Source organism: Chelonoidis abingdonii, chromosome 11, assembly GCF_003597395.2.
Source record: "Chelonoidis abingdonii isolate Lonesome George chromosome 11, CheloAbing_2.0, whole genome shotgun sequence".
Classification (NCBI taxonomy): domain Eukaryota; kingdom Metazoa; phylum Chordata; order Testudines; family Testudinidae; genus Chelonoidis; species Chelonoidis abingdonii.
The window spans coordinates 2,558,283-2,576,367 of NC_133779.1; the positions used below are offsets into that span (position 1 = coordinate 2,558,283).

Here is an 18,085-nt window from a genome sequence, read left to right on the forward strand (position 1 = left end):
GGGGAGCCAAGCAGTCTTTCAGACCCAACGGACGCAGCAGTTGAGTCTCTTTAAGTAACAGAGAGCTACAAACGAGAAGGGACTGCCCAAGCCATGGGGCAGGTCAGAGGCAGGGGCTGCCTCTCGCCTAGCTGCCAAGGCAGGGGCTAGGAGATTAGTTTGCAGTCTGTGTGTTGGAGGAGAAAACTGAGCAAAGCACTTGTGGTCATGAACATCAGGAGGAAGCAGAGAGACACTGATTCTTGGACACAGAGCCCGCTGGAGGGGCAGACGTGTGGATTTTGGAGCAAGGCAAGCTGCCTGCTGCTGTCTGTTTCACCTGTGCGCAGGGAAACAAGCCTTTGTGGACACCCTTTGTAAACAAACAAGGTTGCACTGAGAACAGACCTGATTCACAGCGTCGATTTCTCCTCATAATGAGCTCTGCAAGGCTAATACTCAGGTCAAAGAAGCAACATTATTCCTGTTACAGAAGCACCTAAGAACTGCCCATGAGATCAGGGCCACACTGTGCTAGGGACTGCACAGTCATGTAACAGAGAAGACAATGCTTGCCCAGAGAGCTCACAACCTAGGGTCTGTGACCCAAGAGCTAGTAGCTATGTTGGCTCTGATTCACTGCTGTGTTGCTCCTGGTTTGCACAAGTGGAGCTTTGTCAATGTGGTGTAAAGCAGGAGTAATGCAGTGGTGAACTAGGCCTGTAGAGATGGGATAATCAGTGCAAAAGATGAGGGGCTTGTCTATACATGGTAGCTATTTTGCAATAGCTAATTCCAGTCAATTTCCCCACGGACACTCATTCTAGAATAAGAGTGCCTTTTTCTGCTTGTCTACACGGGGACAATCGGGAAAGTTAATCCAAATTAACTTCTAATGTGAATTAGTTAAAATGCATTAAGCCCCTGTGTGGATGCTCTTAATCTGAATTAAAATGAGGCCACGTCTACACTATGAGGACAATAGTAGTGTATTTCTTCACATCTCAGAGCGCCATAGCTATTGAGCAAAATTTGAAGTGTAGACCAGGTCTGACTCTAATTTCACTTTGGAAGTGAGTTCAGTGAATCCAAATGAAGGCCACTTTTATTCTGAATCAGAGCATCCACGCGGGGGTTTAATGCGCTTTAACCAAGGGCTTGTCAGTATAAACACGCAGCTTACGGTGTAAATCTACCCCACACCAGTCTGCCGTGCCCCAACTCTCCATGTGGATCCCGCTGTCTGACTCCAAAAATTCCCCAGTGTGCTGTGAACTTCTCCCCTTCAAAGCCAGGCAGACTGAGAGAGAGAGACTGAGGCACTGAGAGAGAGGCTGGGCAGAGCCCAGCAGGGAACAATCATGCTCTGGGTTTGCGGGGGGTATGGACTGGGAGAGTCGGTCGCACTTTCCAATTTATGGCGTCTACCAGGATCTCTCTGCCTCTCCCGTCAAAGCCTGTTAGAATGTTCCAGGTGGGTTCTTACCTTTGGGTATGAAGCGAGGGATAGCGTACAACATCCAGAAATCTCCATTGGCTGCGAGCAAACAGACATGGGAACGACGAGTTACAGCCGTGTCTGTTTATTACGTGAACTCACCTTGTTAAATCTTTGTACATACCTGGCCCCCATTACCACAGAATCAGAATCTTTCCTGCGTTTAGCTCAAGGGTGGGCAAACTTATTGGCCCGAGGGCTGCATTGGGGTTGCAAAACTGTATGAAGGGCCGGGTAGGGAAGGCTGTGCCTCCCCGAACAGCCTGGCCTCCACTCCCTCTCTGCCCTTCCACTTCCCACCCCGACTGCCCCCCTCAGAACTCCTGACCCATCCAACTCCCCCTGCTCCCTGTCCCCTGACAACCCCCTCTTAGGACCCCACGCCCCTAGCCATTCATCAGATAGTAATCATTTTCATTTGCTACTGACCTGGGCTGGACTAGCTGGGCAAAGGCAGCCCCAGAGCCATTCAGTTCTCCTCCATGGTCCAATTATTAGATCATCACTCTCACACCCAAGATAAACCAACACCTTCTGCGAGCTAACTCCCTCCTGAGGCCCTTCCATGCAGAGCACAGGGGCTATCAGGATCTGACAACACATTCTGCCCCCACTGCGTCCCCCAACACAGCCCACTTAGGGACCCAATTCGCAGCACGTGAACCTCAGCATCGCTCCACGGACTTCGATGGAAGGACGCTGATTCACAGCAGCTGGCTTTACACTTGTATCAGTCCAGAACAACAGCCCGACCTTGATCGTAGGCCATGATGTAGTAATCGGACTTGCTGCTCTTTTTCTTCCCTTCCACCAGCAGCACAATCACCTCCTCTTCCGTGATGTAGACAGCCCAGAGGATCACGCAAGAAACTGAAAGTGGAGAGAGAGAAAGAGAGAGGCAGCAAAATCTTTCCAAACGTCTCTTTCGAAATATCTCTGTGGCGATGATTTGGAATAAGCAACAAGTCTCCTCAGCTGGTGTAACATGTCACTGCTTCATTGTACCAGTGTGCCAGATGAGGAGCCAGGTGTTCCAGAATTGTACCAGTGTTCCTTTGTATCAGTGTTCCAGAATTGTACCAGTGTTCCTTTGTATCAGTGTTCCAGAATTGTACCAGTGTTCCTTTGTATCAGTGTTCCAGAATTGGGGCCAGCGTTCCATTGTACCGGTGTTCCAGAATTGTATCAGTGTTCCATTGTACCAGTGTTCCAAAATTGTATCAGTGTTCTTTTATATCAGTGTTCCAGAATTGCACCAGAGTTCCATTGCACCAATGTTCCAGAATTGTACCAGTGTTCCAGAATTGGAGCCAGAGTGCCAGATGAGGTCATCTAGAACACTGGCTTCAATTCTGGTCCCCCATGCTCAAGAAAGATGGATTCAAATGGGAACCGGTGCAGAAGAAAGAGGATGATCAGGGGACTGAAGAGCCGATCTCTTGAGAGGAGGGAGAGAGCTTGTTTCGCCTGGCAAACGGCAGGTTGAGGCTATGTCTATACTTAAAATGGGAAGAGTTCTCCAGTCACTGTAGTCAATTCACATCTCCTAGAGGCGGTAGCTAGGAAGAATTCTTCCCTTGAGCTAGCACTGTCTACACTAGGGGAGAGGTCTACTGGACTAGGTCTCCCAGGGGTGTGGGTTTTTCACACGCGGCCATGCCGAGATAAGTTTTCAGTGTAGACCAGCCCTGAGAGGGGATTGGGTTGCTTTCCATTGGAAATGAAGGGGGAGAACATGTCCAAGAGGCTGGAGATGAGAAGCAGGTGTCTAGCCCTCTGAGGAGGGAACAGCCTCCAGACAGGAGCAGTGAGGGGCAAAGAACCAAACTGACTGGAGGATGGAGCTTGATTGGTGTCTGACTGGGGTGATATGGCAGGAGCCCCTTGCAGTCCTGTGCTCCTCTGATTCAGGGAGGCGGCAGCAGCTGAGGAGCCAGCTCGCGTTTTGTGGTTTAAATAATTTTTTACTCCTGCAGCTGGGAGATGGAGCCTTCATTCATGGATTTGTTTGGGGACTCACGGCCGAGGCTTTTCTCTGTAACAGACCTCCCCTCCCCCAATTATTCCCAGCACAACAGGAGCCCCAGACCTTAACAGCCAGGCTCTCTACCCCAAGGTCGAACAGCCAGTCAATGGCAGGGCTGAGAATGGACCCAGGAGTCCTGAAGGCCTCCCAGTCCCCCTGCTGCAACCACTAGGCACCACTCCCTTTCCAGAGTTGGGAACAGAACCCAGGTGTCCTGACTTCCAGCCCCTCTGCTCCCACCATTTGGCCCAAATGTTATAATTTTGTGAGGCTCCTGCACAGCACCATGTAAATGTTGGGGCAGAACCTCGGCCAGTGTAAAGCAGAACAGAGCTGAGCCTATGCCCATTTCATTGGCACTGCAACCAATTTATCTCAGATGAGGAGCTGGCCCCACTAGTCCAGTGGAATGACTCCCATTAGTACCAGCTGGGGATCTGTTAAGTAGGGACCCTGAGGAACACAAGGACCCAAAAGGCACTTACTGTTCAAATGTTCACAAACTGTCTTCCTCCCCTTGGCGTGTGATTCGGGAAACCGAACGGCTCCATCTGGATGGGAGAAAAGAGCTGCAGGGCTTCAGCCAGTCGGGCCAGTGGCCCCCAACACGTGTGCAGCAGTGGCGTAGCTAGCATGGGATATTTGGGTGGGCCCTGACTTTGGGTGGGCGAGCAATTACAGAGGACTCGGAAGACAGGAGGAATGGGGGGCCCACCTCTCCGCACCCCCTGCCCTGCTCCGCCAACGTGCCTGGCATTCTAGCCAGGGTGTGGGGTCTTGCCCTGCTCCACTCACCCAGCCCCATGCCCCAACCCTGCTCCCTAGTTGGAGCGCCAGGCAGGTAGGTGGAGTGGGGCAAGTGCTTGGGTCAGAGCAGAGCTGGGGCTGGGAGTGGGGCCTGGATACTAAGTGGGTGGGCCACGGCCCACCCAGGCCCACCCGTGGCTACGCCCCTGGTGTGCAGTTGGCTTGTACCTATCAATTACTCAGCACTTTAGCTGTCTCCTGGCTAAGGCACCAGGAGGAAGGATGGCCTTCTGGTTCAGGCTGGGACTCAGGAGATCTGACCCTGGGCTAGTCACTGCATCTACCAGGGCCTCAGTTCCCCACCTATAACGTGGGCATAACAGTCCCTTCCATTTCTGCCTTGTCTCTCAGTGTGCGTCTGCGCAGCACCCGGCACAAAGGGCCCCTGACCTTGGTTGGGGTCTGTGTAATGCCCGGCACGATGAAGGCCTGGATCTCAGACGTGGGCTGTGCAGCGCCTGGCACAGTGAGGGGCCTGATACACACAATAATAACAACAACAACAGATGTGGCCCTTCAGGCAATGCAAGCTGCAAAACTTTAACAGTTGCCACTTATTTGTATGCAGGGTGGGCTCCTCTCCCCTGGCTATCAGTCCAGCTCCCTTCACCAGCACTAAATGTGGCACCAGCGGCTGACGGAGCAATAAACACTCAGAGGCGGTGGCTGTCAGTCCGTGGGACACACAGGGGCAGGTCCTCAGCTGGTGTGAACCAGCACAGCTCCCAGGGCGAACGAGCTGGCCCGCACGTCATACCGCGAATGGTGCCAAGGAAGAATTCTCCTTCTTGCACGCCCCCTCCAAGAGCAATCACGAACTCGGAGCCGTTGTGGGGAAAGTGCACCGGGTTTAACCGTGACACGCAGATGTTGTTCAGCACACGGGTCCAGAGGCCTAGAGGGAAGAAAGAGACTCTGTCTTAGGTCATACAGACCCATCACCCAGTCTTTGATGCACTGATCCTCGAGGTATTGCTGCGCTATCATTCCTGTGTTGCAGACGGGAAACTGAGGTCCAGAGAAGCTAAGTGACACCCAAGGTAACTGAAGAACTCTGTGACAGAGCAGGGAATTATATTTTCCCACCTTCCAGGCTGGTTCCCTAACTACTAGGCCTCCTTCTCCTCTGGGTGGGGAAGCTGATGGGTCTTGGCCATCTCTGGCTTCTCTTACCGGATCCCGGCACAGGAAGAAAAAGGACTGAATAGTTCCCAGTGAAGTAATAGACCAGCTGGTTCTGGCGGAGGAGGAGCATGCTTTCTGTAGCGATGGCATCGAAAATGGAGGAGGAGAACGAGTCCAGGGGGCAGTTCACGGACCCGATCCAGCAGCTGTCGATCCCCACCTGAAGCACACAGAGGACAAATGAGAGCCAGCAGGCCCAATCCTGATCTCAGCTAGGGGCCAATCCTGCTCCCATTTCAATTAGTGGTAAAGCTCCCAGGGCCTGTTCCTCAAGCTTTGTCATTGACATCAGTGCCAAGCAGGCATTCCCAGGTCCAAAAGGCAGCGTTTCAGCTCACTTTCCACTGCTGTAAATAAATTCACAACTTGGCACAGTCTCTCCCTGGGGACCCTGCCTGGGTCTGGCCCACGGTTCTTGGGCTGACTAGACTTCTCCAGCTGTCCCACCAGCTGTGTCTTGTTTAACTGCCCCTCTCTCTGCCCGGCTCTGCAATCTTTTGAGGGAGGTGATCACGCACCATATTTCTGACTGTTCCCTTTGGCTAACTGGGTTTTTACTGCTGTAAATCACTTGTTGCAAAACACTCCTGTTGCACTCAGTCCAGCTTAGTTCAGATTCCTATTAAGGGACTTTCACACCTGCAGCCTCCAACACAAGGTAGTCAAGGAAGGAGACACGGTACAGGGAGACCCAAGTCACCAGGGATTTCATTAGCGCAGGACAGGGCCCAGTGGAGGCCAGATCCGAATCTGAGATCTGCTGGGGTAAACTGCTGCGGTCAATACAGCGCTGCTGATTGACACCAGCTAAGGATCTGGTCCCTGACATTTCACTGACAATGCAATGATCGTGTTTCCATGGAAGGGATCACTGTAGAAAGAAGGCCAAATTTCGACCTCATGGCAATTGGATGCCAGAGTAACGTTACTGACTTTAGGGGTGAATCTCCTGATTCGCACCGAAGGGAATAAGATCGGAACCGGAGCTGGTAGTGAATATCGATTTAAGTGTGTAATATGCTTCCGGATGAAAGAGGCAAAATAAACATATGTTACATTACTGTTGTTAAATCAAAGGTAAGGTACCAGAGGTTAGGTTGCTGTTTTACTAGCTGCTGCTGCTTCACAACACCCCTTTCATCACTATACCAGATTCCTCGCTGGATCTGGGAACAGAACCCTGGAGTCCTGACTCCCAGGCTCCTGTTTCTATCTCCCCTTCCCTCTCTTGTAAACTGAGCCGACCTGATGTGAAATCAGAGCATGCACATAACCACATGACACCACAGCAGCATTATCATCCTAGGAACCACTTTTCAGACAAGGGCTCCGATTCTGATCTCTGTGCCTGCCGCTGGTGTAACCCTGCAGTGACGTTCCTCCTACGTCAATGGGAACGGGATCGAACGGTAACTGGCAGAGGCCTGCCATTGCGGCTGCCTTCTGAAGGGACCCAAGCCTCCGTTCCCGGCTCTCTTTACCTCCACAGCAGTGAAATCTGCAAACTCCGAGTCTGAAACCAGAATGACTTTGTAACCCTGGAATCCCCCAAGGATCAGCACAGGGGCTTGATTGAAGGTGGACCAAATGGGACGGGACCGGCTGTCCAGTGAGATCATCTCCGCCAGTGATGTAACCTAAAACAGCAGTTCCAAACTTTCTACCACGGTCACCCACCAACTGCATTTGGGCTAGTTTTGCAAGCCACGCAGGGTCCAAATTTGTGGGGGGAGGCCCCCACAATCATACGCCAGCATCCTTCTTCTCCTTTGCTGCCACTTCCGCCTCCTCCTCACCCCGATGGAGCACAACCACCCTCCGCAGCACCCTCTGCCCTGACACTGCAACTCCAGCCACTCCTCTGACATAGCCGGGCCAAACCTGCATGGGGCCATGATTCCGTGCTCCAGGTGGCAACGCCCACAGGGGGGAGCTGAGCCCAGCCCCATGGGACAGGAACCACTGCTGCGGGGTGAATACAGGGTGGCTTGATGTGACAAAGTGGGAATTTTCTGTAATATTTTTATGAAGTTGACGTGTGCCTCAGTTTCCCTCGTATTTCACATGGCTGTGCAGTCAGGTGGAAAAGGACTGTTTGCTCTCAGGACAGGCTCAGAGACATAGAATCATAGAACAGAATCATAGAATATTAGGGTTGGAAGAGACCTCAGGAGGTATCTAGTCCAACCCCCTGCTCAAAGCAGGACCAACACCAGCTAGGTATGAATGCCGCCTGGCTGTTCGAGCCTGAATGGGTCATTAACAAAACGACAGGCTTGGCTGACCCCATATCAATGGAGAATCTTCTCAGGCAAACCCAATCACAGGACGTTGATGCTAGCAACCCGCAGCACAGAGGGAGATGGATTTTTCCACCTCTCAGCAGGGCAGCTAGGCAACATCTCCCAGCTGGAGAACAAAGGACTGGAGAGGCGGGAGGATAAGAGCAGCTTCTGGAAGGAGTCAGGGCTTTCCCTGCAGAACTGATGGAGAGAAAACAGCACTTGAACATGGGGTCAGTTCTCTGGCTGCCCTACGGACTTCCTGGGCCGTTCTGATCTAGCCGTTTGAGTGTCACTGCAAATGCTGGGTGAAGTGTGTTCACCTCTGCAGAGTGGGCGAAGCTCTGCCAGATTTTCTCAGTTGGACTTGCTGGGCAGAGCGCACGGGATGAAGTTGGGGGACCAGAGCCCCCAAGGTTCGGTCAAGGAGGTGGTGAGGCCGCGTGGCTTCCCCTGTGGAGTGGGGCCCCATGGGGGACTGGCACACCGAAGGGGTTCCTCCTAGAGACTGGGGGCCTAGCACTGATCCCTGACACATGCTCTCCAACCTCCCGCACATACCCTGGGGTCCCCTTTCACACCGGGCCCTTAACCCATCTAGAACCTTCCCGCGACCCACCGGTGGATCAGGACCCACCATTCAGGAAACACTGACCCGACCAGAAGGTGCCAGTGGCAGCAGAGGAGAAAAGGCCAGGGTACACGTCTTCTTGTTTCTCACCTCGGCACTCAGGTCATGTCTACACTACTGCTTAGGTTGCTCAGGGGTGTGAAAAAAACACTCCCCCGAGAGTGTCCGGCTGACATAGCTATCACCGCTCATTGGGGTGGGTTTATGATGTCCATGGGAGAGCTATCTCCCGTCGGCACTGAGCAGCTACACAAGCGGTCTGACAGCGGCTTGGCTGCAGCGGTACAGTTGTGCTGCTGTAAGCTCGCCAGTGTAGACATGGCGTAAGGGTGCGTCTACACTGCAGTCGGGGTGTGTGACCATAGCTTGCGAGCACACCCCGGCTAGCTTTAATCTAGCTAGCACAGGGACCAATAGCAGGGAAGCTGTGGCAGGATGAGCATCAGCACTGGCTAGCTGCCTGAGTAAATACCCAGACTTCCGACCAGGCTTGGTGCCTAGTGGTTAGAGCCCTAAACTGGCACTTAGCAGACCTGGAGTCTATTCCTGGCTCTGTTCCTGGCCGGCTGGGTGACTCTGGGCAAGTCACGTTCCCTCGTCTGTGCCTCAGTTTCCCATCTCTAAAATGGGGATAAAATGCTTTGAGAGCTACAGATAAAAAGCACCATAAAAGAGTTTGGTGGTGTTATTCTAACTTATGTTAAAACTACTCTGTCTTCTCTAGGGTTTTACCTTGTATTCAGTAACAAGAGTTAAGAACACTGCTTTTTTTCTACCAAAGACAAACCCTTTACTACAATTTACCTTCTCTCCTAGGGAAGATTGTAAACCAGTCTCAGTTTCCTTCATGTAGCCGTTAATATTCATAACAAATCTGTAAACAGCGAAGAAAAACGGATTCATTTAAAAAAATTGTTGTACGGGCCAGGGGCATTTCCCACAATGCTTCTGTGCTTGAATGGAGTCATATGTTGAGGTGCAGGGCTAGCCCACATCTGGGAAGATCCCAACTGCTTCCCATGGACCACCTGTCTTAAGATCATCACCTTTTTGGAGATTTCCACAGGCCAAACATTTGCTCCTCAGAACCACCACAGCAGGGCTAAAAGCTGACCTTCCCCTGGCCAGCTACCATATTAGGGGTCTGAGCTGTATTCTCTCTAAATGCAGGGTGCCACGTATTCCTCAAAGGGCCCAGTCCAGGAAGGTTCTGAGTACCCCCGAAGAGGAACTGAGAACCACCAACCGTCTTTAAAGTCAAGTGTGGTACAAATGTCCAGGGAGCATGGACGGATGGATAGACAGGCAGACAGAAAGCCATGTATGGGGATGGATGGATAGATAGACAGAATAATTTTATCATCTGTCTATCCCCTTATAGAGCTAGATCCATCTAGCCCCATATGTTATCATCTATCTATCCCCATCCATCCCCTCTATCTATCTATCTCCACACACACCCTCTGTCTAGCTATCTATCCCCATCCACCCCCTCTATCTATCTCCGCACACACCCTCTGTCTATCTATCTATCCCCACACACCCCTCTATCTATCTATCCCGATACACCCCCTCTATCTATCTATCTATCCCCACACACCCCTCTATCTGTCTATCCCCATACACCCCCTTTATCTATCTATCTATCCCCATACACCCCCTCTATCTATCTATCTATCTATCCACCTATCATAGGACCAACACAGCTCACACACCACTGCAAGTATCTATCTAGCTGTCATACAGATGCCCAGGGTGGGATAGGGTGGATGGACGGATGGATCTCCTCAGGTCTGTACTCCATCTGTACAGCGCTACACACACTGATGACATGCCATAAATGATTACATCAGAGTCATCCCAGAAGGTCGAAGGGCAGAAGCTCAATTTTCCCTCTCTGCAGGTCCCCTTTAGGGAGGAGGGCAGATGCCATCTCCCTCCATTTCAGCAGCTCTCCAACCCCTTGCAGGTTACTGAGGCAGCCCTGTGGGTCCTGGGCCGTCCCTGCCACAATTAGAACAAAGGGCACCCAGACAGCACCAGCCCTCCTCACCTCTTGTTGTCCACTTCAAGGCCCAGGCCATTGCTCTTGACTAGGACCTCCATCACCACGCTCCTCTTTGTCATTGGCATGGGCGTGTACCAGCACATCCGGCAAACCTCCTCGCTGGCACAAGGTCCTGTCGGTGCCCGAGAGACAAAGAGATACCCCCATGAGGCTTGGACACTCTCACATGAGCAGGGCAGGGCTGGTTCTCAGTCACTCCACTCCTGTGCTTGGGACAGGGATGGGGCAAAGGCGGCTTTAAACCCTTTGGGCTACCCATATTCGGGGGCTGCGCTAGGCCCGGCCTAGCCTCTGGTGTAAGTTAGAGCAGCCTTGGGGCTGCTGTGACTTATGCTCTGCTTCTGATGGACGCAAAGAACAGCCATAGCGCAGTGCACTCTGGCCATTCCCTGGCTCCGAGAGGGAGGGAGGGTGGAAAGGATTGATCGCCCCCTACACCCAGGTAGGACGGTCGCTCTCTGCCTCCCCATAAATCTGTCTTGCTCTCATGGCTGCAGCAGCTCCTCACTTCCTCCAACAAACAAGAAAGAAGCCAGGGAAATGCCTAACTCCTTTCCCTCTGGGTGGATTCCCAGCAAGGTTATGGACTCGGCTCTGGGACCTGGCACAAAGCCTGATGAGCCATTTCAGTCTCATTTAAACCCTCAAAAGGAAACTTAAGCGGTGCCTGATCCTTGGCCAATCTCTCAGCACCCAGAAGGGTGGCGGTGGGGGAGGGGCACGTGATGGTAATTTCACCCCCTAGAGAAAAGTTAACTCAGGTAACAAGAGAGTAGATCCCTGGGCCTGCCAGGCTGTAATACCAGCAATCACCTGCAGAGGGAACCCCTGTTATTTGCACTGAAATGGAAGAGAAGCAGAGTACCCTGGAGCCGGTAAGGGGCGCCTTTCATCTCAATCTGCAGCTCCTGGGGTTTCTGATGCTCTGTATTGACAGGCGCTTCAAACGTTACGGTCACAATGGGCCTCAGCCCCGTCAGGTGAGCATTGCGAATGACCTTCGTCGCGTCCTGGAGAGAAGGAAGAGAGGAAAGAGAGAAGCTACCGTGCTGAGGGGCTGAGGTCCCAGCCTGAGCACTGACCCAGCGCAGCTTTCGTCGGCTTGGAGGATCACATGCAATCGCTGCTTGAAGCCCTCTGGTGCAGTTCTTGGGGGAGCTAACCTGGGATGCTGGAGCCATGGGGTCAATTCCCTGCAAGTTGCTGCTCTGTGCCTCAGTTTCCCCACGCATGAGATGAGGATTGAGACACTTACTCTTGTTGCTAAAGTGCCCTGAGACTGATGGAGGCAGCACATTATATGAGGGGAGGAAGGAGGGCCAAGTGATATGGGCAAAGACCTTACCTAGGACTTGGGAGACATGAGTTCTGGTCCTGGCTCTGCCACAGACTCCTTATGTAACCTTGGGCAAGTCTCTTAGCTGCTCTGTGCCTCAATTTCCCCATCTGTATAATGTGGAAAATAGCCCTTCCCTGCCTCATAGGGGTGTTGTGGGGATTAACACATTCAAGATTATGATGCTCAAATACTACAGTGATGGGCACCATACAAGTACCTGAGGCCAGGCTATGCGGATGGGAAGAGAGGTAATCCCTGATTGACAGAGTTGGGTCAGCAGAAGTCCCTAGCATAGACATGGCTCTGCCAACAAAACCATTCCCTTCCCTTGCCGGCGGTGGTGAGTTTACTGTAACAAAACACAGCTTTGCCAGTACAGCTGCATCCACACTATGAGTGCCTTGTTGGTGTTGTGGACCTGTATTCCTATACTATAGGTAGGCAACCTATGACACGTGTGCTGAAGGCGGCACACGAGCTGATTTTCAGTGGCACTCACACTGCCCGGGGGGGGCTCTGCATTTTAATTTAATTTTAAATGAAGCTTCTTAAACATTTTAAAACCCTTATTTACTTTACATACAACAATAGTTTAGTCTATATTATAGACTTATAGAAAAAGACCTTCTAAAAACACTAAAATGTATGTCTGGCACGCGAAACCTGAAATTAGAGTGAATAAATGAAGACTGAGGCACAGCACTTCTGAAAGGCTGCTGACCCCTGCGTGGTGCAAAGCACTTCTAGCATAGACCCATACCTCCAAAGAACACCAGGTGGGGCTGTTTTTTCAGTCATTTCCGGATTCCCGGTGTTTTGCGGCCATAGCAAATTCCCAACAGCCACAGTTGTGACAGTTAAAATGTTACACTAGTGAGAGTCCCGTCACATGGTTATTGGAAGTGTCATGTAAATAAAAGAAGAAATCCTTCCAGTGTAAAGAATAACATGTACTATGAATGATACCACAAACATTTCATGGTTACAACTAATTATACCAACTTTTAAAAACAGCAGTGGCACGTGCAGAGCCGAGTGGCTGCACATTCCAATTGCAATGCAATCTCTTTACTGTACCTGAGTGATGCAGGTTAGACTGATTTTCAGGTAGTATGGGAAGCCCAGGTAGTGCTGTCAGAAAGGAGAAGCAGACGGTTCAGAAAAAAGCTTTGAAACTTTGGGTCGACAGGTGCTAACCAGGCCTTTTCCTCTAGTTCAAAGACAAATTGCAGGGCTGTTTAATGGTCAAGGTGAAATTGGCTCTTGGTTCTCTGTCCACTTCCCAGCGTCCACACCATGCTGCCCAAGTCATCAGAAGAGCTGGGAACAGACCTGCAAATCCTGACTCCCATTCCCCTGCCATGGACCACTCTCCTTCCCACAGCTGCGAATACATCCTACTCCCCTGTTCTAACTAACATACCACATTCTTCTCCAGTAGATCACCTTCCACCATTCCAATGGCAGAACAGGAAACAGAACCCAGGAGTCCCCTGCTATAAAAACAGGGTTGGCAGAATTTGATTTTGATTTTTTTATCATTTCGACGGATAATATCAATGTGGATTTTTAAGCATTTTAAAATTTTTATTGATTTAAATTTTCGCAGCTGTGGGAAATTACGGGAGGGAGGTCAGCCAATGGGGCGGTCAGACAATAATTACTTAATGACAGTAGATATTGAGATTCAAAACATTGACACTTTCTAGCTGTTAAAACACAAACTGTCAACGTCACATGTCCAAATATGCAAAGTGCATAGCCTTACCCCAAACTCCAACAAGTTCTTAAGCAGCTTTTTTCTTACTCTGCTGATCTGTAAATTTTGATTGTCATCAATGGCTGTTTTTGTCAGTTTATGTGTATGATATTTACATTTATTGACATTTACCAACAGAAATCGAATCCTTCCAAGCCTATCTAAAAACTCCACAGACCACACTGATCCTGCAGCCATTGTTAAGCATCAAGACTATTGGCGAAGCTTCTCCATGCTGCCATAGAAAAAATAAACTTTCAAAATCAATGACTTTTCGGGGGCTGTCACGGTTTTACAGCAGTGTAACTCCATTGACTTCAGCGGAGTTACTCCTGATTTACACCAAGGTAAGCATGAAAAGAATCAGGCTTTAGTTTTGTTCAAGTCGAGTAGGTAAAATTGACTAGTGGGAAGATTTAAACCATCTCAACCTTACACAGGTAAATTTGCCTGTACAAAAATGGAGTATTAAGCCCAATGGATCAGAGCTGACCTGAGAGCAGAATCAAGCCCTGTTCTATATCCCTCATCCCTCCGCCAAGCCTTCTGAAAAAGTCACACTCACCGAATTTTTATCAGTCAGGTCTATGGCCGAGTCTGTCAGATTCTGGAACACAGATGCTACGCTAGTGACTGGGTGCTGCCTAAAAAACACAGCTTGGTCCCCACCTAGATTATCAAAATCGTTGAGCACAACTTTCCACTTGCAGTCCTTCAACAGCAGGCAAACCTGCATGTGCAACAGCACCAGCAGGGCAAAAAGATGCTGCATATTCTGCGTCTCTTGGTTTCTACACAGGGACCCTGAAGAATAAATGAAACATTGAAGCTTTCTGTCCACTTTATCAAGAATAATCATATTTAACCCTGATATAGTAAAACACTTGACTGATCTACCTATGAAACTGATATAAATACAGGGATTACTTCACACAGCACCGAAATGAAACCACCTCTGGAGTGGCACATGGCAGCTTTTCTAGAAGGGAGCACTTTATCTATTAGTAAAAGGAATGAAAGGCAGTAGCTGTTTACATGGTTGCTCTCCCAGCAATGAAATGTAGCCAGCTCTGGGAGGGAGCATAGCAGCTGTTTTTACCAGCACACAGCAATAATACACAGCAGTTTGAGATGGGAAGTGAAGAAGAATACCATTCTATCCAGCTAAAACTGCATGAGGATTTTTGGAAGGCAGTGTTTAAAACTGAATTGGAATGCAGTCAGGAAAGAGTTTCAGAGTGAACAGGAGGTCACAGCTTGGGGGAGTCTTTAGGCACTTAACCTAAATACTTTTGTGCATCTGGGCCTGAATTTAGAATTAACTGCCTCCCACTCCCTAGGATCCCCAGAGAGATTTCAGTTTTGGGGCCAGATGCTCAACTGGTGTCAATCAGCACAACTCTATTGATAGCAATGGACCTAAGTCAATTGACACCAGCTGGGGTTTGTGTTAAAACCATGAACACCGAGTTCTAGCTGGGTTTTGTCTTGAGATCATTTGAATTTAAACTCCCCTGTGAGTCTCAGGGGCTGTGAACCTAAACTCATCAAAAGTCCATGTGACTCTAAAGTGGAGTTCTACATAACTCTTGTGGCTCTTTTCTAGGGATCAGAAACAAACCTCGTACTGTGGTACTGGAGAGTGTTAATAGAGGAGATAACTAAGCAGCACAAGTGTGTGAAATCCTCTAGGTATTGGAAGATAGGAAGTTTTATATGAAATCTTCCCTACGGGTATGTGCAAAGAGCAGCTAGAATCAGGAGTGGCTGATGTTATGGCAGGTATGGGACGCCACCTGGTGGAAAACCATAGCGGAAAGACCGAAAGGAGATTCCGAAAAGCGTAGTTACAATGACAGCCTCAGTATCTCCCACCCAAGGGACCCAATACACCTTATAAACATTTAAGGAATGCAGCCTCACAAAATGATTTGGCATAGCACAGGATTAAGAGGGCACATGTTGTATAGGTTAGAGCTGAGGTTGGAACTGGGACTCCTGGGTTTTCTTCCTGGCTGTGCCACGGACTCAGAGACCCAGAGAAGGCAAGTCACACGCCCCACGTGCCTCAGTTTCCCATTGTGCTAATTCTCACAATTTCATCGTGAGTCTCATGATAATTTATTAACGCCCCTGGTCCTAAAGAATGGACTTACAGGAGAATCTCCACTTTCATTTTTTAAAACCTCATTTTTAGCCTTTGCTTGTGGAGAACAGCTTGAAAGTGTGACCAGCACACTTGCTCTAGGCTCAAAAACTGCAGGCAAAGGAAGAGAGCCCAGTAATTATCATTCCAAAAACATTTCATGATGCTCTGAAGCTGGATTCATGGTTTGGGAATTACCCAACATGGTCGTGCCCTGTGCCTCCCTATGATGTCACGTCCCCACCCCTCACAACATCACCCCCCCTCCTTTCCACGTCACATTCCCAAATGACATCACATCCTCTTCCCTTCTGACACCAGCGCATCTCCCCTCATGACATCACCCCCCATGACATCACATCCGCTCCCCTCAGGCTTTCATGTTCCTCTCAGGGTCTCAGTCCCCCCTTTCCCGCCCAGTGATGTCACATCCGCGCCCCTCACGGTGGCACATCATCTATCCATGTGACATCACGTATTTCATTTTCCTGACGTCACAAACAGCCCAAATACGTCACACACCCCAAGGTAAATAACTTCCCCCTTTCACTCTGCGCGCGCGCGCCGCCTGACCCCTTTTGATGACGTCAGACGCCGTGCGGGGCTAGATCAGGCGCCTTCGTTGTGCGTCACCGAGGCGCCCGGCCGCCCTGTTGGCTGCTGGCCGCGGTTGCCATGGCGGGCGGCGGCCGTAAAGCAGAGCGGCGCCGGCGGCCGTAAAGGGGGCAGGCCGCGGGCGGCTTTGCGAACCTCATGGCAGCGATGGCGGGGGCGGGATGAGTGCGTGACGGGGCGGACGCTGGCGCGGGCTGAAGGCGGCGGCCGGGATGTACGAGCGCTCAGGCGAGTGGACGCAAAGAGCCGAACTCAGCAGATGCGGGCGAGGCGCTGGGGCCGCCTCCAGGTGTCGGGGGCTGGGGGCGGGGCAGAGGCGGGGGGGCTGCGAGAGGATGGGGGGTGGGGCCATTGGGGAGAGGCGGGAGGGGAGCTGCGGGGCGGGGGGAGCTGAGAGGAGGATGGGGGCGGGGGGGGCTGCGGGGCAGGGCCGGGGGAGCTAGAGGAGGATGGGGTGGGGGGCTGGCGGGCGGGGGGTGGGCTGGAGGGGGGGGAGGTTGGGGGCCTTACGGGCGGGGGGGAACGGCCGAGAGGAGGGGGGAGCTGGAGGGGTGGGGGAGCTGAGGCAGTGATGGGGGAGAGCAGGGATGAGGGGGAGCTGTGGGGCGGGGGGCTGAGAGGGAGGATGAGGGGAGCTGGGGGCCAGGAGGAGGGAGAGCTGAGGGTCAGGAGGGAGTGAGTGGGGGGTGGAGGAAACTCAGGGGGGAGGGGAGATCGTGGTGGGGGGAAGCAGGAGAGAGGATGGGGGGAGCTGAGAGGGAGGATGGAGTTGGGGGGGCTGGGGGTGCAGGGGTAGGGAGCCTGATTGAGTGAGGGATTTTGGAGCTGGGGAGTGGGCTGGAATCCCCTGAATGGGGGGAGGTGGTGTCAGAGCTGGACTCTCCCCTCCCCCACCATGGCGCTGGTTCATAGGGATGGGCCGCTCCTCTGCCGAGGGGAAGGGTGGGGGCTGTTTTGCTGCTGGAGGGGGAGCCGGGGAACCCAGCAGTGGGGGCAGGGGAGAGAAATTCTGGAATCTCCTCGTGGGGCACAAGGGGGGGAGCCCGGAATCCTTTAAGCTGGAGCGATTGGGATGCCTTAATAGGGAACCGCTCACCCCACTTTTCCCCATTGGGGGCCCTGTTGTCGTGCACTAGGGGCTGGCATCTTTCCATCTCCTGGGTTTGTCTTTGCTTCTCTGTACCACCTTCAGCTTCACCTCTGTGATTTTGCCACTGCCCCAGTGGAGGGCAGGGTAGGAGGCTGATGGGGCTCCTGATCGGTCTTTGGCAGGGTGCTTGCCCCTACAGAGTAGTGAGGCTGGATGGCAGGCAGGCAAGGGAGAATCGGGACTGCGGGTTAGTTGGGGAGAGGGAAATGTCATCGGGGAGGATGTAGGAAAGAAGCCGTCTTGGGGGGCAGCATGTCTGGAACACATGGGGTCCAGGCAAGAAGAATAATGTGGGCATCCAGTGTGTTGTAACATCCTCTGGCCCTGGTGTGGCTGCTGCTTCCTGGACAGAGTCAGGGTCCCAACAGAAGACCCAATACAGGGTCCCCTGTATATCCTGTGTTTCTGTAGGGTCCCTTGGACCGAATGATCCCAGAACACTGCGTGGAAAGTCCATTGAAATGCAGCCACCTCTGGGGTGGTAGCTGTTGAGCGACCCTATGGCAGTGCAGCACGGTAGCTTAGGACATGGGAGGTGAAGAAGAATCCTATATTGGACTGAGGGCAAGCAGAATTTAGGGAGGCCGAGATGGAACTTGG

At 51.7% G+C, this 18,085-nt stretch overlaps 2 protein-coding genes across 3 annotated transcripts in view; one reads left to right on the forward strand and one right to left on the reverse strand.

Annotated features, from left to right (window-relative positions):
• Nucleotides 1–14,652, reverse strand: part of CATSPERG (catsper channel auxiliary subunit gamma) — a 43,996-nt gene extending 29,344 nt beyond the window's left edge. The window contains 11 exon segments of the mRNA XM_075070721.1: nt 1,466–1,516; nt 2,231–2,347; nt 3,989–4,054; nt 5,068–5,205; nt 5,484–5,655; nt 6,977–7,132; nt 9,213–9,282; nt 10,462–10,588; nt 11,342–11,486; nt 12,893–12,946; nt 14,140–14,652. Of these exon segments, the coding sequence (XP_074926822.1) occupies nt 1,466–1,516; nt 2,231–2,347; nt 3,989–4,054; nt 5,068–5,205; nt 5,484–5,655; nt 6,977–7,132; nt 9,213–9,282; nt 10,462–10,588; nt 11,342–11,486; nt 12,893–12,946; nt 14,140–14,433 (1,390 nt within the window). The 5' untranslated portion in view covers nt 14,434–14,652.
• The window catches only part of PSMD8 (proteasome 26S subunit, non-ATPase 8), a 210,717-nt gene that overhangs the window by 186,016 nt on the left and 6,616 nt on the right, over nt 1–18,085 (forward strand). Inside the window, exon 1 of one of the 2 annotated variants that reach the window (XM_032804483.2) lies at nt 16,315–16,624. The exons of the other annotated variant lie outside the window; for it this stretch is intronic. Coding sequence (XP_032660374.1) covers nt 16,595–16,624 — 30 coding nt within the window. The 5' untranslated portion in view covers nt 16,315–16,594. Of the gene's footprint in view, nt 1–16,314; nt 16,625–18,085 lie in introns of those variants that run through there. 2 annotated transcript variants of the gene reach the window in all.